General features: G+C 39.1%; 1 protein-coding gene across 8 annotated transcripts in view; it reads left to right on the top strand.

Moving 5' to 3' along the window:
- Positions 1-24,463, top strand: part of LOC117420586 (bridge-like lipid transfer protein family member 1) — a 147,492-nt gene that overhangs the window by 26,758 nt on the left and 96,271 nt on the right. For all 8 annotated transcript variants that reach the window (XM_059032356.1, XM_059032355.1, XM_059032362.1 and 5 more), the window contains exons 12-18: positions 648-726; positions 2,301-2,392; positions 4,719-4,836; positions 16,489-16,644; positions 18,783-18,880; positions 19,289-19,467; positions 21,795-21,901. In XM_059032356.1, coding sequence (XP_058888339.1) covers positions 648-726; positions 2,301-2,392; positions 4,719-4,836; positions 16,489-16,644; positions 18,783-18,880; positions 19,289-19,467; positions 21,795-21,901 — 829 coding nt within the window. The remainder of the gene's footprint in view (positions 1-647; positions 727-2,300; positions 2,393-4,718; positions 4,837-16,488; positions 16,645-18,782; positions 18,881-19,288; positions 19,468-21,794; positions 21,902-24,463) is intronic.

Below are 24,463 nucleotides of genomic sequence, written 5' to 3'. Positions count from 1 at the left end.
TTTATTTGTTTGTTTTGTTTTGTTTTGTTTTACTAATGCAAACTGGCTAGATAGAGCCCAGCAAACTCATCATACCGGGATGGAACAAAGTAGCTTGCTTTGGTTTATCTAGCTGACATAGAATACTTTATTTTGCTACTGGTACAGAAAAAGCCATGGGGAACACAGTAATGTAGGGGGTGCAAGCATCTATAAAGTTGTATTTGTGAGGCATCAGCTTAGTCATTAAGCATTGTATCACTTGATGATGTTAACACTCATGGCACACTTTTTATTAATTGCATCAGTGTGTTCACAATGGCTTGTGTGTCAGTACCAAAATTCAGGGCTCTTAAGTCTTGAAAAAGCCACAGCAATGGATTTACCCCAGTAACTTGATGCCAGCCCCATGTGATGCAGCAACAGATTTAACAGACAAGAGTACAGACCAAATATTGTGTGCAATATGAGCAAAAAGAATTGCTTGAGGTACACTATGGATATTTAAGCACCCCTGTGAGATGTTTCATATTTGTGTATTTTGTGATTCAGTTTGTCAGTGTGGTTTTAAAAAAGAGTAACTCTTTTGTGTCAGTAATTTACAAAGCTGCAGCTGTCCTAGTATCTTATCTCAGACTCCATTAGAAGAATTGTTTTTATGCTTTCAGGAGACCAATGCTGTACATATAAATGTTGGGGCTGGTTCGTATTTGGAAGTTAATATCCCTGTGACTGTGGGGGAAACTGGTAAGACTATACTATTTTCAATTGAATTGAAGTTGTTCACTTTACCCCTAATTTGCAAAAGTTTAAGTGCTATGAAAACCTCTGTGTAGGGCAGGTCACCATTGGTTCACCTAGTAAAGGCACTGCTGTGTGGGGTGCAGGGTGAGCTGTACGATTGGGAGCTGTTTTACCTTAAAAGTTGCAGTGTGTCTGTAGTATGGCTTGAGAGAGAGCATTTTCAAACTGGTATTATAAAATTCTTATTAAATAATCGTTCTAATGTGATTTCCGAAATTATGTTGATTGACGAAATAATGTTAATATCATAACGAGCAGAGCTTCTTGCGACTATTTTTTGTTTGCGTGGGAATTGAAAAGCAAATCGGTGTTAATTGTCATCATTTATCAGGAGTTAATTTGCACTTGGGGGAAAAAGAGGGTTTTAATTAACGAAAGAGTACATAACTGACCTTGAAACAGACATTTAACAGGCCGCGTCTGTGACGCTGATGACAGCGAGTGTACAGGACCAAGGTTAATTTCTTAGACTACCTCGATAATTTAGTATTTTTTAGTTATGAAAATATTTTAGCCTTTTCTATACTTGTGGTTAGGAATTAGATTTATTCACTTATTCAAACAAATTGTGTATTCGGTTAGGGGGTTCTGCATAATTTTAAAAGCTTAATAAATATATAATTAAGTGTTACATACATGGTATACATGTATAATAACTATCAACTACAAACAACCTCATTGACCTCAATTTCAAAGCATTAACGGATTTATTTAATTAACACATTTCGTTTGCAAATCACTTGCTACTAAAGCTCTCGTTACTATACCACGAGTGCGACAATTTAGCTTTTTAATGAGAAATGCATTAATTAACGACCTCATTGACCTCAATTTCAAAGCATTAACGGAATGATTCAATTAACACATTTCGTTTGCAAATCACTTGCTACTAAAGCTCTCGTTACTATACCACGAGTGCGACAATTTAGCTTTTTAATGAGAAATGCATTAATTAACGACCTCATTGACCTCAATTTCAAAGCATTAACGGAATGATTCAATTAACACATTTCGTTTGCAAATCACTTGCTACTAAAGCTCTCGTTACTATACCACGAGTTTGATACAATAACACTGGTTTTTGAAAATCCTGCCCCATAATCTTGTACAGTTTTGGAAAGAGAACTGCAAAGCAAAGCTGAGTGGTTCTGGTTGCTTCATCTGTGCAAAAATAATATCTCTTCTACAAAAAGACATCCTACACACAATATATAAAGTAATGCTCATGGTTTTTTAACATTCAAATTGTGCTGTAGTGTTCAATGCACTGGATGACACCTTTTCACAGGATAAAATGGAATTTTGACATCTGTAAATCTGATAGATCTTTTTAATGTAATTTATAACAAAGTTTCTGTTACAGTGCAAACAGGTTCTCTTAAGAGGGAGAAGCTTTTCTTTTGAGGAATGTTTCAGTTGGCTTCTTATATTTTCAACACATACTCAAGCAGTGTAACGTCACTTTCTTTTTGGGTGTAATTAAGTTTACAGCTCATGGTTCTTTTCTTTTTCTCAAGGCTACTCACCCACAATTAAAGGTCAGCTTTTGCATGTGGATACAACCAGCAGCATGCAATATCGGACTCTGTTGGAGACAGAAATGCTAGCTGTAAGTATATAGGAAATCAATCCAGATGTTTAAAACAGTAATGCATAATTATTACAAATCATTTATTGTAAGTTTTGTCGGTTCCACGTGATCTAGCCGTTTAGTCAACACTACCCATGCCAGTGTTTCCATTAAAGGACCACTACTATGAGCATTGTTACAGTGGTCTGTTTTGATTTCTTTTAGTCAGATGTTTAAATTTGCCTTCATTGAAATATGTAATGCATGCTTCCAAATTTCCACATCAGCATGGATGCTGACAATAAGGGGAATTACATTAGATATGGGTGCTATTACAATCATGTTTGTTTTTTTGTTTCTGGATGCTTATGTTATATTCTCAAAAAAACATTCACAATGTGTCACATTTGGGGCTTTTATATTGTCAACAAAGTAGATTTTTTTTAAGTTTGTATTGATAAAAAGTAAGGTACTAATGAGAATTAATTAATTGAAAAATCAAATCATCTTGAGGGCAGGAACAGCATGTCCAAGTGGCTTCAAAGACAAGGTTATATTGGCTTCCCTTCCTAATTACTGTTCATTGTCCTTTTAAAATTGAAATGTACCAAACACTTTTTACAATGAATTCACAAACTATCCCATTCTTTATAATGTACACAAAGCTATGTTAATCACATTTTAAATATGGTCTTGAGAACCATTTATCCAACTTTCAGTATAAACTGTACTGTAAATGTAGTTCTTTACTTAGTACTGACACGTCATTTTCTATCTTGAGAATCACTATTTGCTTTCGTATGCTTTTCTTTTCAATCTATGGACATAGGTAATAGTTTTCTACTTTTTCATGAGACTGATTATTTACTAGGTTATAATTTTAAGAGATTATATTCAAACAGAAACCTGAATCTCCCCAATTTGTATTTATTATTTTTATTGTATTATATTCCTTAAAATAAAAAGCAAGGTGCAATATGCTGAAAGGATGCTTTTCATCCTGCAGAGTGTCCCTCACTCACAAACTAAGTACAGTAAGTCATGGGAATTTACAATCCTCTGTTTTCAGCATTCTCGTGTTGGGAGTAGAACAGGTGATCCAATCTGACAAAACATTATACAGTTACAGACTTGGGTACAAACTTGGATCTTATTATGTTTTGAAGTAAATCCATGAAATGGAAATACAGGTAATGCACCTATGAAAAATAGACCCATCCTCTGATTTATCAAAGTAAAAGTACAGCTATGGTCAAATGTTTTGCATTACCCTATAGAATGAACTAGTTTTGCTTCATAAATCAAATGAAACCTGGGCTGTATTTTTTCACTGTAAAAAAAAAAAAAATGCTTATTTCACGGTCTAAATATTGGCATTTCAAGATATTTCATGATGTAAACATAATATTTATTAAAGCAGGAAAAAAAATCTAATGTTCCTAAATATTGAAATGCTTACTTAAAAAAAACAGTAAGTGCTAAATTGTAGAATATTTAGTGTTTTAAAGTGTTTTAAAGATTTTATTTTCACCAACAGTGAATGATCAAACAAAAAAAAACCCCATAAATACATGTAAAAATAACAATAGACACATGAAATGTCACCTTCTTTTACTGGACAGAGAGTAATCTTTAGCAGTAATATTTCCGACCTTTGCAGCAGCTGGTGTCTTTTTTGTTGAAAACATTTTTTAAAAATCATGCAACCCTATGCAGTAAGTTCAGTCATTTACCGGAAGCAAACTAACCGGCTGCCAGGTTCCTAAATGCAGTGTAAAAGGCAAAAGTTTGCTGAATTTCTTTTTAAGTGATACAAATATGTACAGTATATTTACACTATTCTCTCATATTTTCACTGGGAACTACATATTACACGGCAATGAGTACATTTCACAGAAATTGTGAAATCCATGATAACCGTGAAAAACATACTGCCTTAGTAATGACCACTGATACCAGAATACATGATTCTGGTTCTAATTTTTATGACAAAGTACAAAATATGTAAAAAAAACAAACAAACAAAACAAAACAATACATTCGGCTTGCTCTTTATGGATCTCATCAATAAAAGTTTTGACTAAAAAAGGAAAGATTGTATATTCTGCATAAAAAAGCATGGCAAAACTTGAACCACAAGTGTCTAATGAACACCAGCTGATGCAATATTGTGGTTGATACATGAAAGCACCACTGAGAGGGATATTAAAGCACAAGGAAATCAGGTGACCCTTCTGTTTAACACAGCGGGTCTGGTAGTTTTTAATGAATAGTCAAAGTGCTTGGTCATACTCTATTATCTGCATCATTGGACCCATGTATGAGGCCTGCGCTAACCAGTGCAATTTTCATTTTCCATTTACAGTTTCATGTCAATGCCAGCTATCCAAGGATTTGGAACATGCCACAGGCGTGGCAGTGTGAAATTGAAGTCTACAAGGCAACATACCATTTCATCTATGCTCAGAAAAACTTTTTCACAGGTAATTTGCTTAAACATTTTCATCTCAAAACGAGCTTTTTCAGATCCCTTGGTGTATGTTTTTAACCTGTGATATTTACAGGAAATGTAATATACTACTTTTGTTCTGTATGATCAAATAAGGTAGGTTCAGTAATACTTAACCCTCCTTAGAATAGTTTGTTTTAATATGTAACATGGGTTTAAGTTCTTTACTAGGCTTTTAGATACCATGCTACAGTCCTCATGTAGGTAACCTGTGGCCAAAAGGCTCAACTGGCTCAACTGGATATGAAAAAAACAAGTCCATGATAAAAAAAAAAAATAGTGTAAAACAAAATAGTAATATTTTTTGTGAAGCAAGGTTTAACAAAAGGTAGAAAAAAACAATGGGAGCATCTTAAACTATTCCTCCCCTAAAGGTATTGGTTGACTCCTATGTCGGACCTGGTCCGACATTGCAAATTTCCCTTTCCAGTCCGACATCATCAAAAAGATGCAAAAAACAGGTCTCTACTCGTTTTTTCTCCGGAAAAAGCCGAGAAAACCATTCAATGGCCGCGTGAGATCGATAGGCGCCGAGAAAAAAAAAAAAAAGGGGGCGTATCTCATGAATACAGATAGCCCCGGCACCACATAGATAACACGGACATAAACAAACAAGATAGCTGCTTATGCATCCAGCACTCAAAGAATATCACAGACATTTGCAGAGCTTTTTTTTAGATGTTATAGTAATAGAATAATGACTTGGATCACATTATTGAGGAGTTTGGTGATAAAACGAGTGATCAAGAGATGATTTATCGGTATGCACTACTATCAAGAGGTATGTGAAAAAAACATCGAACGAGGGGTGGGGCGGGGCTGGAGATGCAGTACCGAGTGTCCTGTTGATATGCAGGGCCTTTTAAACCTGTTTTACTGTGAAAAAAAATACTTTTAAACAGCGCATCTAAAATAAACTGCGTGTGTGAAAATAAATTGGACCTGACGCGCTGAATAAATGGACCGCAAAGGGTTAATCAGTCAGAACAACCTATTGAGTTTCAACAGGCACACTTTCTCTCTCTCTCTCTCTCCCCCCCCTCTCTCTCTCTCTCTCTCCCCCCCCCCCCCCCGAAGACTGGCAAGGTAGCTCTATATATAGGTTCATAGTTCTGCCCCTCCATGCCAACAACCAATTACAACATTACATACTCAAATTAAATATTACACATGTAATTTTCATTACTGTTTGCTCTTGGGTAGGTTCATACTTATTTTCCTAAAAACAACATGCAAGACTATACAAATGTTCTATGGTTCCCATTATTTCCTATGGGAGAGTAGGTATATCTTACACCCACGTGACTATCATGGACATCCCAGCCTCTGCGCCGGCCACAGCGTCAGGGAGAAGAAGAAGAAAGAAAAACACAAATAACAAGTACATTGCTGGTCTGTTGTTCACTGGATATAATCTGCAGATTATCGTGTCAATTAATGTGGATTGTTGCTGTTACTTAGTTTTACACGTAGCTGGAAACAATAACTGACCGTTGTGTGCACCTAACAGGCAGATAAAAGTGGATTGCGTGTAATCCAGATAGTAAAACAGCACACAAATAAATAGTTTTGAGTGGGTTTAACAAAGCAGGGTTGTAATGACAATGGTTTCCATTGAAAACCAAATAGTACATGACTAAACAGATGATGGTAATTGTACTGTAATTCTTGATATGTATCTTTTGTATACAACAGTAAATCGCCCTGGTTAAGGACGTCTGCTCAATAATAATAATAATAATGGTAAAATGTTATGCTAGTTTTCAATTATATGTGAGCTGTATATAGACCCCTCTTCCTTAATAGAGACAGTCGGTTCTGTCACATTACTCACCCCCTCCCCTAAAGTAGCCACCTGTTCAGGCAGACAAGATAAGTAATCAGCTACTGTATTCTGCTGCCCTGGGCAATGTTTCACCATGAACCTATATGGTTGCAGGGCAAGGACCCACCTGCTAATTTGGGTATTATGGTCTTGCATTGAATGCAGCCACTGTAATGCTCTATGATCTCTAGTTGGAATTCCTGACCCAGTAGTACCTAAGGCAAGCCACTCCTTCTCCACTTCTGAGTACCTTGTTTCCCTTGGGGAAAGAAATTCTGCTCAGGTACAGAATGGGTCGCTCCTCACCTTCTTTTCCTTGTACTAGGACTGCACCCAGCCCCACCTCAGAGGTGTCTACTTGTACCCTGAATGGCTTTTGGAAGTCTGGATTTTGCAGCACCGGTCTATTGGTGATGCATCTTTTGAGCTGTTTGGAGTCCATAGTACGACATTGCTTCCTGCTTTCTTTGTGAGTGTAGTGAGTGGCACGGTTAGACTGACAAACTGTGGGATGAATTGTCGGTACCACCCAATGAGTCCTAGAAAAGAATGGACTTGGTGTTTTGGTTTGTGGTCTTTGACAATTCAGAATGCTCGTCACCTTATCTACTTGGGGCTGGGTCGTGCCGCCACCCAACTCGTAGCCAGGGTTTCCTGTTAGCCCAAGTGCATTTCTTGGGGTTCAAGGTCAATCCTGCTTGTTGGATTTTCTGCAGGATAGCGGTCAGGTGTTCCAGATGTTCCATCTAGGTGGCACTGTGGATCACCAAGTCATCAAGGTAAGCGGCCTCAAACCCTCCTGGAACTTGTGGGGAGAACAAACAGTACCTTTTGTCCAGGTTTAAGATCACATGTGCGTGCACATTGGTCGTACCATCTCTTTTGGGCTTGCTGTGCATCCTGCAGGTGTTCCTTCTTCATGTCTCGGTAATGCTCAAGCCTGTCACGCATCTGCAATACATACGAGACCATTATTATTATTATTATTATTATTATTATTATTTATTTCTTAGCAGACGCCCTTATCCAGGGCGACTTACAATTGTTACAAGATATCACATTATACATTATTTCACATTATACAGATATCACATTATTTTACATACAATTACCCATTTATACAGTTGTTTTTACTGGAGCAATCTAGGTAAAGTACCTTGCTCAAGGGTACAACAGCACTGTCCCCCACTGGGGATTGAACCCACAACCCTCCAGTCAAGAGTCCAGAGCCCTAACCACTACTCCACACTGTTGACCATGCTCTGTGGAGACTGTGATTCACTTTTCCAACCTTCCCTTCCCTTCACCTGCATGCCGTACAAAAGTTCAAAGGGCGAGAACCTTGAGGACATTTGTCCCAGTCTTTACCTGTCTCGGACACAAATATGCGGAGCATGCTTTTCAGTGTTTTATTAAATCCCTCCACTAGTCTGTTTGTGGGTGGTGTGGAGATTTTCTTATACCCTTAATGCCTAACTCTTTATACAACCCTTGGATGATACGAGACATAAAATTGGTTCCCTGATCAGTAAGGATTTCCTTGGGGATACCTACTCTCGCAAACAGCTGTATTAAGGTGGGGATGATTTGTTTGGCCTTTATTGCTCTGAACGGGAATATTTCTGGGTACCTTGTGGCGTAATCATAGACCACAAGGATATAACTATAATAATGGGAAGTAGCTGAAGGGGAGCCCTGGCTCTTTTCATTTCTGGGGCGGTCCTCTGATATTCGATACAGCAAGGACAGTAGTTTTGCATGTCTTTTATATAGATTTGGCCAATAAAACCGGGCTCTGGCCTAGCATAGGTTTTCTGTTGACCCAAGTGTCCTGCCCAAGGGACTGTGTGAGCAAGGTGCATAACAATCTGTCTGCACCACTTGGGAACTATTAGCTGAGTGCCTTGTGAATCCGCTATGTATAAGATGTCCTTCTCTAGTATATGCCTCTCACTATTCAGAGACAAATCCTCTTTCACATTTCTGCCATCAATACTGTAACTTTCTGAAAAAGGAGTTTGAGGGTTGAGTCACTAGCTTGCAGGTCTAATATTATCTGAAATTTGCCATTGGGAGTCTACAGGCAACCTCTCCTGTTGCTCCAAGCCTGGTACTGGAGTGCTTGCCTTCTTGTCCCTCCTCCAGTGATGATGATTCTTCCTGGCTTTACTGCCCTCCTGGCAGAGCTCATCATCTAGGTCAGGTAATGGCTGTAATCCCTTCCTAGTTTGTGACTTTTTGATAACCACACACGCCGTAGTGCTTTTTACAAAATCTGGCAGGATAGGTACATCCTGGCCAATGATCACCTCATATGGGAGCCGTTCCACAACTCTTGATTGGCTAGCTCTACCCTGACCTCTGCACTGGGATATTCTTTGTCATCCCCATGAACACACTGTATACACGTCTTACAAGTGGGATCGATAATAGACCATAACTGGGACAAATTTGAGCCCGAGTGACACTAGCATTTTTCTGATCCCCCTAAACTGGAAGTTCTTGGAACATAACAGAGATTGGCAACCTTTGATTTCTTTACCGGACATACTGATGTGACGTCAGGCCAGAAGCAGAAACAAAAAAAAAAAAAAGCTCTGGCGTTTCAGCCAACTTCAAATATTCCAATTCCAAGGAATCTCTTAATTCTTATATATAACAAAATAACACAGAAATACTTTCTGTGAAGCAGCCTTTTTATAACTAGGCCAGATGTTTTACATACAGGGGCATCTTACAAGTGCCCTAAAAATGTGAGCAAGCAATGAAAAAATGAAACACTGTTGTGGAAGCTGATTTACACGGGTACTTCAAGAAATGGCTTGGATCAATAAACAACCAAATGAGCAAGATGGGCCAAATGGACCTCCTCTTATTTGTAACATTTCTTATGTTCTCAAAGTCACTACAACATAATACCTCCATGAATCGATACTGTTCAACTCTTTTAGAACGTAAAACAAGTAAGAGTGTAATGCTAAACTAGACCAGCCTGATTGATGTACACTGTAAAACATTTATTTTTAAACAAACACAGTAATGTGTTACATTAGGGAATACACACAAACATTGTATTCCTTAATTTTAAACACTATGTGTTCATTTTACAATTTTATAATGTTAGGTATTTTGTAAATCACCACTTCCAAATAATTTAATAAAATTAGTTCAGCGGATAAAAAAAAAAACTATTTCTGACAAAGAACTGCTTTACTAAAAACACTGCTAACATACACAATTCAATAGTGAAACATTCTAAGCTTAATTCTACATTTCTAAAACAAACGGGCCACTAATGTAGATGCCTTCCTTTTACGTGCTATTAAAACAGAATTCTGTTTAAGCGTATTCAAGCCAAATGTCTCTGTCAAAAAAACGCCCCAGTGCACCTTAAATAAGAACATAAGACATTTTACTAGTGAGAGGAGGCCATTCGGCCCATCATGCTCGTTTGGTTGTTAAAAATCTTGCAAAGAAAGTAAATTAGACAAAAGACAACCACTGTGGCTACTATAATAAACTCCAAGTACTTTTTATTGCTTTCATGCTGAATCTGTAGCTGTCTGCATTGGCGTACTTTTGCAGTGTGACTTGGAAGCTTTGGTCCTGTGCTTTCCTCTGCAGATGAAGCGTCACTTTGATCCTGTTTGGGAAACGGATATACTGGCAATGAAGTCTGTATTCATTCTGGTCTTTCCACGCTCATGCATGCAATTCAAAACACAGGATTTTCACAGCTATCGCATTACATGCACATAAAATACGGACAAAATCCAAACACATAATCCAAAGAATATAAAAACATTGCTACCATTTTTGTGCAGTAGAGTTTTATTGACACATGTCGGCAATTTATTTTTTTATTTTTTGCAACTTCTAGCAAGTGAACTGTAAAGATGAAATAAACAAGCATCAGTGAACTCCCTTTTGATCAGCTTCTAGCGCATTCCTGTTTTATGTGTTATCTTTGCTGTGACTTTTTTTATAAGTGATATGCACTGGGGTTCGCTTACTTAAACTAAAAGAACGGAAGAAACTACAGTAAAAGTAAACTTTGGCAAAGAGATCGTGGTGGCGATCTGAAAGATGTTTCAATAAATTGGTGGCATTTCCTCCTTTTTGTTTTTCACTTCTTTAAAACACTTTCAACATTCTGCCTTCAACCAGATTGCTGTGTCATCTGGCTGAAATCCAAAATAGTTCCACATTAAGCTTCTCTCTCCAGCAATAGCCATAACTGCTGCAGTAATTGAATTTTCCCAGAACGCGCAGGGTAGGCGGTCACTTCTGCTAAGCGGAAATGAGGAAGCTTTGTTCATGTTGTATTTAAAGCACACAATTAGAGGTTTTTTTTTTTAAATCTCAAAAAAACGAACAAACCAAAAAAAACACAGTATCGAAAAAACGCGATACTTTGATATTTATATTTTACCCCGATATTAGGTATCGTAGGATTTTGGTATCATGATATCCATAGGTATCGATATACCGCTGAACACTAATTTATACTGTAGTTTTCCTTAATTTAGTAAACCTACAGAGAACGTTACTGTATTGAGCTTTATTGTTCAGCTGTGTTTATTAATGCCACATCCTTAATTAGAAATCCACAAATGGGTTATATTTCTTTATACAGACCCACTGAAGTCATAAAACAGGATGTTCTTGTTCTAACCAATTCAAGTGCCCAATACCAACCTTCAGATCTTATTAGAAGTCAGTGGGTGTGCTGAGTAACCTCCCATTCAAACTAATTGTGACTGTGCTGTTTTTTTGGGGATGTCTGGTTTTATACAGTACATAATAATATTTGTCCCAGATACTATATTTCTAACTCCGCCAGTGCTAATAATGAAATTGTTTCCAAAGTACATAGTGCTGTATTGTGAAGCTTTCAAGTATGAGAAAGGGTCAGGGCAAACTAAGAGAGGAATAAGGTGTTTGTATTTTTTTTTTTTAATCACACATACATGCATATATATATATATATATCTATATATATATAATATATCGTGGGCCTTTTTTGAAAATTATCCTTGCAGCATAATCTTTTAATTTTTTTTTATTGGCATGCATATAAAAAGTAATTTCAAGAAGGGGTATATGTTAGTCTCTTACATTTTGTGTTAAAAATGATGATAAATGACAATGTATTATAGTACATGAATGCAGTTGCTTGAAGGTACCCACAGTAACCATTGCTTTGTTTGCTTTTCTATATTCTGCAGGCGTTTCTTTATTTAATATATATATATATATATATATATATATATATATATATATATATATATATATATATATATATATATATATATACACAGTGCCTTGCAAAAGTATTCAGACCCCAGACCAATTCTCTCACGTTACTGAATTACATTGAAATTTCGTTCTGTTTGATATTTTATTTTAAAACACTGAAACTCAAAATCAATTATCGTAAGATGACATTGGTTTTATGTTGGGAAATATTTTTAAGAAAAATAAAAAAAAACTGAAATATCTTGCTTGCATAAGTATTCAACCCCTGTGCTGTGGAAGCTCCCAGTTTACACCGATGAAAGAAATTGCCCTAACGAGGACACAATTACCTTACCATTGGCCTCCACCTGTGAACTATTAAAGTTGCTGTCACATTTTCTGGATAAAAACCCCACTGTTGAAGGATCATTGGTCAGGCTGTGAATCTGAAGGAAAATGAAGACCAAAGAGCATTCTACAGAAGTTAGAGATAAAGTAATACAAATGCATAGATTAGGGAAAGGGTACAAAATAATATCCAAGTGTTTGGATATCCCAGTGAACACAATTGGATCAATAATCAGGAAGTGGAAGCTGCATCACACCACCCAGGCACTGCCAAGAAAAGGCCGTCCCTCAAAACTCAGCGCTCAAAGAAGAAGGAGACTTGTGAGAGAAGCCACAGAGAGGCAACAATCACTCTGAAGGAGCTACAGAGTTCAGTGGCTGGGAGTGGAGTAATGGTGCACCAGTCAACCATATCAAGAGCTCTGCATAACACTGGCCTGTATGGGTGGGTGGCAAGAAAGAAGCCGTGTGACGGGGGACTGCCCCGTCTTTATGAACGTGGTTGGGACTGGCAGGGAGGGGGTTAAATTCCTCCCTGCCAGGAAAACATGTGAGAATGTGGCTGGAGCCCTAATTGAATAATCAGCAATTATTGATTAATTGGGCTCCAGCCACAGGGGATAAAAGCCAGGGGAGAGGCCCTGGCTAGAGAGAGAGTTCTGGAAGGAGAAGGAGCCAGTGTTTTTCTGTGTGTGCTGTTTTTCGTTTTGAATCCAGTTAAGGCGTTGCCCAGCCTGGTAGCTTTATTTGTAAGTTTTGTTTTGTGTCTATTTTGTGTTTTGAAACCTTTTTGTTTGGCCCTTGTGCCTATTTATTTGATTATTTTTTGTTTAATAAAGATCGTTATTTTGCCCTTTTCACTGTCTCTGAGCCTCAAACCTCTGTCATCCTTGTCACAGTTGGTGCTCAGAAGTGGGATAATGCCACCTGGAGGCTCAGGGCAGTATTATTATTTTTTTTTTTTGAATTTCGTGAGTTTTTTTGAAAAAAAGAAAAAAAAAGAATGGGCAAGAAGAGCAGACAGAGGCAGCGACAGAAACAGCAGCAACAACAGCAGCTGCCACCACCACCCCAAACCCTGTTGGAGGACCCAGCGAGCCTCTTCCCGTGGTGTTCCTGGTGCGGGAAGGAGGATCATCGGTGGCGGTCCTGTCCAGATGGGCCACCAGCTGACTGGTGTGGGCGCTGTGAGGCGGATGGCCACAGCTGGGCAGGATGCCCCCACAACCCGGACCAGGAGCAGCTGCAAACCCCGTCTTCGGCAGCCACCCCACCACTTCCAACATCACCGCCTTCACCACCATCGTGGGAGATCTGGGAGTGGCTGGTGCACCCCGAAGCAGACCTCCCCCACGACCTTCTCATAGCCATCCGCACGCTGTGGCGTCGAGATGGGGAGAGGTGGGAAGAGTGGGAGAGACGGCATCACCTGGTTTCCCTCCAGGATATAGCTAGCATGGTGCTGGATTACTTGGAGGTAGACATGGGAGGGGTTCCCGTCATTGAAGTAGAGGAGTGGTGCGCTCACTGCTGCCAGTACGGGCATGAAGAGGACGCGTGTCGAGAGCCAGAGGGGGTGGAGCCGCCGTCCCGAGAGCCAGAGGGGGTGGAGCCGCCGTCCCGAGAGCCAGAGGGGGAGGAGCTGCCGTCCCGAGAGCCAGAGGGGGAGGAGCTGCCGTCCCGAGAGCCAGAGGGGGAGGAGCCGCCGTCCCAAGAGCCAGAAGAGGAGGAGCCGCCGTCCTGAGAGCCAGAAGGGGAGGAGCCGCCGTCGCCCCGAGAGGGGGAGCCACTGCCGTCGCCAGAGGGGTCAGGGTGTCCCGGAAGGACCAGCGTCGCCGTTCCCGCCTCCGCCACCAGAGGGAGCCGTGCCGCCGTTCCCGCCTCCGCCACCAGAGGGAGCCGGGCCGCCGTTCCCGCCGTCGCCTCTCGAGGGTCCGCTGCTGCTGCCGTCGCCTCCCGAGGGTCAGCTGCTGCTGCCGTCGCCTCCCGAGGGTCCGATGCTGCTGCCGTCGCCTCCTGAGGGTCCGCTGCTGTTGCCGTCGCCTCCCGAGGGTCCGCTGCTGCTGCCGTCGCCTGGGGTCTTCGGGGATCCTGCTTCGCCTGGGGTTGCTACATTGTGGCCGCACGTTCACGGCAGGATAGTGTGTGGCCGGAGCCCCGGAAGAGGGAGCTGCCGGCCACGAAGAATTGGGGGGTGCCGGACCTCCCACCATGGCCACCCCCATGGACACCGTGCTTCCCCCTCTTCCGGGACCGAGACTGAGGGGGGAGGTGGCCATTTAGGCCATGTTGTGCTTGGCACAAGGGGGGGGGATATGTGACGGGGGACTGCCCCGTCTTTATGAACGTGGTTGGGACTGGCAGGGAGGGGGTTAAATTCCTCCCTGCCAGGAAAACGTGAGAATATGGCTGGAGCCCTAATTGAATAATCAGCAATTATTGATTAATTGGGCTCCAGCCACAGGGGATAAAAGCCAGGGGAGAGGCCCTGGCTAGAGAGAGAGTTCTGGAAGGAGAAGGAGCCAGTGTTTTTCTGTGTGTGCTGTTTTTCGTTTTGAATCCAGTGAAGGCGTTGCCCAGCCTGGTAGCTTTATTTGTAAGTTTTGTTTTGTGTCTATTTTGTGTTTTGAAACCTTTTTGTTTGGCCCTTGTGCCTATTTATTTGATTATTTTTTGTTTAATAAAGATCGTTATTTTGCCCTTTTCACTGTCTCTGAGCCGCAAACCTCTGTCATCCTTGTCACAAGCCGTTACTCAAAAAGTACCATCTGAAAGCACATCTGGAGTTTGCCCGAAAGCATGAGAGTGACCCAGTTGCGATGTGGGAAAAGGTTTTGTGGTCAGATGAGATCAAGATAGAGCTTTTTGGCCAAAACTCAAAGCGCTATGTGTGGCGCAAACCTAACACTGCCCATGCCTCAAGACACACCATCCCTACAGTGAAGTATGGTGGTGGCATCATCATGCTGTGTGGATGCTTCTCATCAGCAGGGACTGGGCATCTTGTTAAAATTGAAGGAAGAATGGATGGAGCAAAATACAGGGAAATACTGCAAGAGAACCTGCTTCAGTCCGCTAAAAAACTGAAGCTTTGGAGGAAATTCACCTTTCATCAGGACAATGATCCCAAGCACAAGGCCAAAGCAACATTGGAGTGGCTCAAGAACAAAAAGGTGAATGTCCTACAGTGGCCCAGTCAAAGTCCTGATCTCAATCCCATTGAGAATCTGTAGCACTATTTTGAAAATTGCGGTCCACAAGCGTCGTCCAACCAACCTGAACAACCTGGAGCAAATCTACCAAGAAGAATGGGCCAAAATCACTCCGACACTGTGTGCAAAGCTGGTACATACTTGCCCCAAAAGACTTAAAGCTGTTATTGCAGCAAAAGGTAGCTCTACCAAATATTAATGTGTGGGGGTTGAATACTTATGCAAGCAAGATATTTCAGTTTTTTATTTTTCTTAAAAATATTTCCCAACATAAAACCAATGTCACCTTACAATAATTGATTTTGAGTTTCAGTGTTTTAAAATAAAATATCAAACAGAACGAAATTCCAATGTGCCATTTGTAATTCAGTAATATGAGAGAATTGGTCAGGGGTCTGAATACTTATGCAAGGCACTGTGTGTATATATATATATATATATATATATATATATATATATATATCCCTAGAGATCTTCAATTAAGCTGGCCTGATGATAAGTTAATAGGATTTTTTATTTTTATATCTGGAAATTACATTTATCAAGAACAGACTGTAGATGTAGAGCAAGTCCCTGGCAGATAGGCATCATATTCAAACATAAATATTATGAGCATATAGTTAGTTTATCTCATTGTCATGAAACTTGTTATTGACATTCTGTTAATAAGCACTCGTGCAAATTTAATTACACAATGCATTGCCATTTGATAAGGTGCTATGTACATTTTGTGGACTTTCTCATGTTGCTTTTAAAAACATCAGTTTTTAAAATAGTCAGGTGTTATTTTATTTTATTTTTCCTTGTGCATAGATTGATTTATCAGTACATTATTTTGTTAAGTTATGCTATTGTGTTTTTGTTTGGAATAGTTTTGAGCTACAGCAATTGCTGAACAACTAAGTGAAATATTGGTTCTTGTTACAATATGATTGCTAAATACCTTACATGGAACATTAAGCATCTTTATGCACATTTTTAAATGTATTCATTTTTTTTAAAGATTTGATACAGGACTGGGCTAGTGATAGTGTGCCTGATGTCTACTCCTTTGTCCCATATTCCTGGAAGTTCAAAGTCATGTTTCACCAGTTTGAGATGATCTGGGCAGCAAATCAGCACAACTGGATAGATTGCTCCACAAAACAGCAAGAAAATGGTAAGCAACTCTCGTAAAACAAAAACTTTTGCGTGTGTATGTGTGATGCATATATATATGATTTACTTTACAATTAACTGTAAAGTGCAAATCAGTCCATATAGTTGCAGTATTTCTTTTGGCAGTACAATCTTTAAGGCTATTAAATTACTTTTAATACAGTACTCCTAAACATTTAATTGTATGTAGAAACATACAAATACCTTGGATGTGTTTATCTCTCAGGTCAAAATGAAACTTAAATACAGAAGCAAAATATAAATTTGACATAAATAACACTGGTGGCAGGAGGAACAAAATAGATCTGACAACTAAGCTGTGAAGGATTCATGTGCACAGTTTAAGATAAGGGTATCGAATACTATTTAAAGAACTTCTGGAACTGCATTGTGTAAAAAAATGCCTTTGTGTCTTCCGAAAACAAACATTTTTTACGCTGAACATTTCAGACACTTCACTTCTAATATATTTTATTTGGCAGTCCGTTTTACTAGTACACCTTTTCCTATCCTTTAGTACATTAAAATCTTCAAGTAGACACGGTCATGTGAAACTGCATCTACCCATATTAGCAAATCGTTTTGTTCTTGCTATGTCAGTGTTTCCCGTTTTTAAAGATTTTTTGTTTTTTTTTGGAATCGGCAATTGTTTTTGCCCCATTTTTCTCCCCAATTTGAAATGCCTAGTTTTAAGTCACCGCTACAACCCCCGTGCTGACTCGGGAGAGACGAAGACGAACACACGCGTTCTCTGAAATGTGTGTCGTCAGCCGCCAGCTTCTTTTCACTCTGCAGGCCCGCCATGCAGTTACCTCAGAGCTACAGCGTCGGAGGACCATGCAGCTCTGGGCAGCTTGAAGGCAGGCCTGCAGGCGCCCGGCCAGTCTATAGGGGTCACTGGTACGCGGTGAGCCGAGGACACCCTGGCCGACCTAAGCCCTCCCCACCCCGGGATGGCACTCCGCCAATTGTGCGTCGCCGCCTGGGAACTCCTGTCCACGTCCGGCAGTGGAATATCCTGGACCCTGTAACGCTTGAGTTTTATACTCCATGGAACGGCAGGACCGGGAAGCGAACCTGCGACCATGCGGTTAAAAGACGAACGCCTTACCAGTCAACTAAAGAGCAAGCTCTCTAGTCGAGAGGAAAGTACGTGTCTTATGCTGATGGTAGCATTATAAACCCATCAGTCACTAGGAGTGGGATCATTACAACCCAAACTGGCGACCTCCAGGCTATAGGGCACATTTACCTTTACTGGATGCGCCACTCGGGAGACCCCCCCCCATTAAAGTTTTGAATAAATTGTGCTTCAAATCCAACACCACTGGTAATCTTGTTTACTGTTCTTGGCCTGGTACTCAAGGAACAGAAGAAACTGAGAGCCCAGGGGATTAGTTTCAGACCTACTTCTATTATATTCACACAATATAACAATAAGTTTTCCTACACATTTAGTTTAATAATTAAGATAACAACGACTTGTACTGAAAAGTGTTGAAGTTATACCTTTAATTGTGAATGAGCTTTAAAAAAAAAAAAAAAAATTGGAATTAAAAAGAATGTAATTACCAGAGATTGCTCTTGTTCTGTAAGGGCTTATCCAAAATGTCTTAGAAATGGTTTAAGGGTACTCTATGTAATTGTATTTGTCTTTGGACCCTTAATGAGAACTGAAGCAATTAAAGCTGCAGGTGGGAATAAAAATAGGTCAAGGACAGTACTTTGTATGCATCTTGCCTCGGGGATCATTTTTATTTGGAACAGCTTTAAAAGTGGTTTAACTAGCTACATTGTTTGCCAGTGTTACAATTGCAGAAATCAGGATTTACATTCCTTGGTTTTTGTCATAATTACATTTTATTTAAATTTACATGATCAATGTTTTCAATGTGCTTTATATCAAATAACTTCACACTTTTATAGTCAAGATGTCTTACTTTATGCATAATTCAAACCTCTGTATATATTAGAAAAGGCCAGTCCCATCTTATGCACTTCATTATTTTGTAGTTCTTTCAAAGTGCCACATACTCAGTTCTGTCATCCACAGTTCTGTTTTCAAAATAATCATTGAAAAATTACAGAACTACTGCTTGACTTTACTTCAGTGTGCAATTATTTCTTGTTCATTTGCAGTTTATCTGGCTGCCTGTGGGGAAAGGCTCAATATTGATTTCACTCTGTCATTTATTGAGTTTGTTCCAGCTACATGCAATACCAAATTTTCTTTAAGGGTAAGTGCAATGCTTTTTAACTGGCTACTATTGTGTATGCCTGTGATTTGACCGTCCTCAAATGTTTGCACATTTTGACAGATTTCAAGGTATATAGATGGCTATATATGATATTAATCTTAATTAATCATTGTACTGAGGTCTTTGTTATCTGTCATGTCACTGCAACATTCCTTTCCATCCCTGAAGGGGCTTAATAAAGCTGTATAGGGTAACATGTATCTGCTGTAATAGATTTATATTAATCTTCATAAAAAAGTTGATATTGTTGAATACAAATTTACGTTAGTGTTCTATTATAAAAAAGTATTTATGGAGCTATTTAGAAAATCAAATGTTGTGTTAAGAGTAATTCATCCCCAGGTACATATGTAGAGTATTCTATGTGTTTTTTCTCTTCTTATAAAGGCTGAAGATACAGATCTCCAGTTATCGTTGCCAGATTGCCACCCCAGTAGGTACTCCCTTCTTACTTTGGCGAAGAATTGTCAGCCTAACAAAATCCCTCCAGAGGGCTGCATTACAACTGAGAGTCAAGGGGGTCCTAAACAAGGAAAGCCAAGGTGGAGGAATATTACCCATTCAGAGTAAGTCGTGCAAGCTATTAACTTATTCTTGCCTTTATAACCTTATGTTTTAAATACCTTCTGTATACCTTATTGTGTGTGTGTGTGTGTGTGTATATGTATGTGTACACAATATATATATATATGGATAGATAGATAGATATAATTAGGGCTGTCAAGCGATTAGTCTTGCGATTAAAAAATGAATCTTAGTTAATCTCGGTTTTAATCGCATATGAAATTGATACAATTACTACATCCATCTAATTTAAATGTGTTTTATTACTGATGCTATTATTATTATTATTATTATTATTATTATTATTATTATTATTATTATTATTATTATTATTATTATCATTATTATTATTATTATCATTATTATTATCATTATTATCATTATTATTATTATTATCATTATTAACTGTAAATAGCATTTTTTTTAATGTATTACAGTTATGTATTTGAGACTGAACGCGGTACCCCGTGTATAATAATTTGCCATCTTTGTTTATTTATTTTTGGCATTGGCTCAAATACGTGAAGGAAAACCATTTAAAAAAATGTATTAACAGGATGTAAGTTTTTGGATTGTCACATTGCCTGCAATGTTGTGTGGTGCAAGTAAATATTAGTACACAAATACAAAAAAAGATGTATTCATGTAAACGTTTTGAAAACTGTAAATAACTTGTTGAAACAAACTCAAGAGAAGCAGACAATCACTGGAAACGATTTAAAACTACCTCAGTTATCATGTGTTTTTGCTTTACCAAGGATGAACTGCAGAATGCTGGCTTGTTTGGGCTCACTTGAACTTGCGGCAGTTTCGTTTCAGGTCGTCTAACAGGTCTCTGTACACCCTGTTTTCTGTGATAAGATGCTGAGTCTCTGCAGTGCTTTTTCTAGTTTTTGTTGACTTCTCTGATGAGTACTATTTAGTTTATGTTTTAACTGTGAGTGTCCATCTGCACACACAGCCATTTTTGTTTAGTGGCAACCGGTAGTTTTCTTATAATGTAATATGAACAAGACAGACGAGGGTACAGCGGTACCCCGGGGAACCGTGTGGTGACTCGTTTATTTAACCAAGAAATGTACCCATTGAGACAATCACTAAAATTTACTAGGGGCAATAATTTTGATCAGTATACAGAGATCAGAAAACACAATAAATAGGATATCTATTTTTAAATGTGATTGTGGGCTGAAATAAATTAGTGTTTTTAAAATAAAATTATAAATATGTAGCTACACTAAGCACTTCTAGGAAATTAACTGTTTTTACATACTACATGCTGCAACAATATAAGACAGAAGAGCTGCCAGCATATTTTGAGAAGTGAAGGCGTGTTCAGCATATTCTAGATCCATTACTAGCACTAGTAACTACAGTAGACAGTACAGACCATTGTAAATCGAGGCTATATTTATTGTAGTTTGCCGGTATTGCAAGTACACATTTATCTATTACGTACAGAGAATCAGCAGTACCTGCGGGGCACCGCCATGTTTTACTGTATGGAACTGCTCGTCGATCAGACCGAGCTGTTTGACTGAACAAGCGGAACAGGATGGTGGAACGGTTTCACCAAATCAGTTTATCCAGTTCTGTTCAGTCTCAAGAAATTACGCCTTCAGTAGGAATAGCTGTGCTGTTGTTTTCCTAGGGGTCAGTACATGGACTCAATGGAGATTTTGTTCATGTCAAGCGACCCAATGCGTGTGTGTGTGTGTGTGTGTGTGTGTGTGTGTGTGTGTGTGTGTCTATATATATATATATATATATATATATATATATATATGTTCAAAATATGTTCACAGATTTGTAAATTGTTAAAACCATTGTAGAGATCCAGTTATAAATGCTGTTTAGAATATTTGAATAACCTCAGTTTTTATATTGATGCATACATTACATTTCCCATAGAAGTTAAAAATAGGTTATGTAGCAATGCAGCTGAACTGATTCACAAAATTGGCTGTAGTGTAAATGATTCTGATCCATTTCATTACATCCCCTGGGTATGGATATAAAAATAATGATGGCACTGTGTGCTGCAAGCTGTCATGGAGATGAAAAGGTAGAAGTATCAGGTATTGTGCACACAATTCGAGACTAAATGACTTTGACCATGTACAAGTTTTTCTTCCTATTGAAACAGCCGCATAGAACTTGGCTGTAAAGCAACACCCTTCGCTATGTAGGTCTCACATTTTGGGGATCAAGGATGCATAACAGTGTGATAAGAAAATGTTGATTCTTTGAACAATGTTTTTGTGTACTGATTGTTTAAAACAATTGACTAAATTAAAAGCTAATGGTTCATGTATTTAATTATGTTTAGAGATGGCTGGGTTGATTGCTGGACTGTACCAAGCCTGATGCTCATGATTGACTACACGTGGCATCCAATCTATCCTCAAAAGGCAGATGAACAATTGAAGCAATCCTGTAAGGATACCAATGTTGTTAGAGAATTGTTAACTGCTGCAAGAATTTAGTATGATTTTTATGCTGTTTTTATAATGCATGTCCATTAAGTTTGACAGAGTTTATCCTCAGTATCCCATGGGCTGTAGTGGAGTTGCCTGTCCACTTGTATAGTATGTAAGACTTTAAGTTTTCCATACTGTAGATCTTTATCAGGTTCTGATAAAACTATTATTCTCCCCAAGAGAAATACCTTAATATTGTAATAGAATCACAGCTGTCAGTAACCAGACATTACAGGGAAGTAATCAAAAAGGCAAACAGAATGCTTGGGTATGCAGCCCAAAGTGTTGAGCATAAATCCAAGGAGGTCATGATGAGGTTATATAATGCACTGGTGAGACCACACTTCGAATACTGTATTCAGTTCTGGTCACCACAGCACCAAAGAGTTTGTTTACCTTGAAAGAGTCCAATGAAGAGCAACCAGACTAATCCCAGAGGGTATGGAATGGATTACCTAAATTGTGGAGACTAAATCACTTGGATACTTTATGACCCAACTTTACAAAGTTTTGAAATCAGTCAGCTTCTAGGAACCAGACTAGCTTAGATGGGCCAAATGGCCTCTTCTTATTCATATATATTTTTTTTCGTTATGTTCTTTAGTGACTAAGAATATCAAAATTACTATAGAATAGAGGTTTGTGCATTAAAAAAATAATGGATACAATTAGATTAAAATACCTTTTCACAGATTAAAAGTGTGTGTTCATGCACACATATCTGTCAGTCAGCAGTCCATCATCCAGATTGGTCTTTATAGCATCAACCTGTGATCTTGACAGTAGCCTTTGCAGCAACCAATCGTGGTGCTGCTTTCAATACTTTAGTACCATATTCCTTTGAATTTAATATGCACTTTTAAAAAGCCTGTGTCTTAAATTGGAATACAGTATAGTGATGCGTGTATTAAAATCGCTAACAAAAGACATGACTACCCAAGTACACAAACAGCAACGTGACTGACTGCCGAGAAAAGACGAACAAAGACGTCACTGCCCGAATACACAAGCAGCAACGTGACTTACTGCCAAGAAAAGACAAACCAAAACATTACTGCCCAATCTCTCAATCATCCATGACATACAGGTAGCCATTTCCAAAAAAGTGTCATTAGCTTCCTGAGGAATTCAAAGAGAAGTTTTTACATTTTCAGCTTTTCTAACACACAGTACCAGCTTGGACAGATTGAACATGCTGATCAGACCCTCATATTTTTCGACATGTCAAGCAATACCACAGTTCACAAATTGGGAAAAAAAAAACAGGTGTGAGAAGCAGCACATAACTGTAATGTTCTGTGTAATAGCAGATTGCTGCAAACTGCCTCCATATGTATAATTTGAGGTTGTGTCTTTGTAAATGCATATTTATTTGATGTTTTATGTTTTCCTCAAATTGAGGGTGGGAAATTTGGGCTGCATCTTAAATTCGAAGGAATACGGTATTTGCTTTGTAGCCAAACTGATGCTGATGCTGGGGTAATGGTATTGTTCCTCCAACCTCACCTTCCAGCTATAAGAGGAGTTATGTGTAAGATCATTAAAGATAGGAAGCACACAAAGTAAAAGGTAACCTAATGAAATGTATTATTCGGTCACTGTAACCGGGGGTACGGTCACGTGTGTGGGTCGTCCCTAAACAATACTGAGGCAGACACAGATCATTGGGTGTTGACATGCCGCACAGACGCGCAGATTTAATTAATACAAGTGCTGACACTAGGGTACCAGCAATGGGTTGATAAGAGTCTGCAACACAACATGAAATAAAACATAGCAATCTTTCGCTCAGCGCCCATCTGTATGGCTATGGCCATGCAGTAGCCACGAGCTGTGGCGCAGATGCTTTTTGAGCTCCTCCCCGAACACGGCCCCAGCCAATCTGGACCTCCTGATCAGCTCTGCGCTGGGCGAGCGTACCTGCTCAATTACTTCCTTAGCAACGCCTCCTGTTGCGCGTCCCAGCTGCTTCATTACTTCCTTAGCAGCGCGTCTCCTGTTGCACGTCCCAGCTGCTTCCATAAAGGCACGCATGCACCCAAGAACCAGGGACATGGTCTCCCTGTCAATCACATTTAGACCTTGAATGATGTTTTACTGTAATTGGAAGAGAATATCAGAATATCATTAAGAAAAACTTAGCCTGCTTCTTAAAAGCAAAGATACTGCCACAACTTGTCCTGAGTATGATCAAGGATAAGCCTTAGTGGGGCAAGTGATTTCTCATCCTGGGATGTAATGTATTGGAAGTGGCAGTAATTGACCTTGATGTAATCCTATCTTTGTGTCAGTGTTAGACTCATTTCTTAGAAAGATTTTTATAATGATTAAGCGTCTCCGGAAGTGGAGCTTTGTATGTGATTGTAAACATGATGCTGCCACTGCCGATGACTCATAAAAGCATTTGACATGCGGTCTCTATTTTCAGTGTTATGGAAACTCCACCAGCAAAATCTATCATTACCTTTTACAGTATTTTGACTTCTGACTTACCTTGGTTGCCATATTGCAGGCTTGT

Source organism: Acipenser ruthenus, chromosome 1 (genome assembly GCF_902713425.1).
Source record: "Acipenser ruthenus chromosome 1, fAciRut3.2 maternal haplotype, whole genome shotgun sequence".
NCBI lineage: Eukaryota > Metazoa > Chordata > Actinopteri > Acipenseriformes > Acipenseridae > Acipenser > Acipenser ruthenus.
Note: the sequence above shows the minus strand (reverse complement) of the source record. Positions and strands in the feature narration are given on the sequence as shown.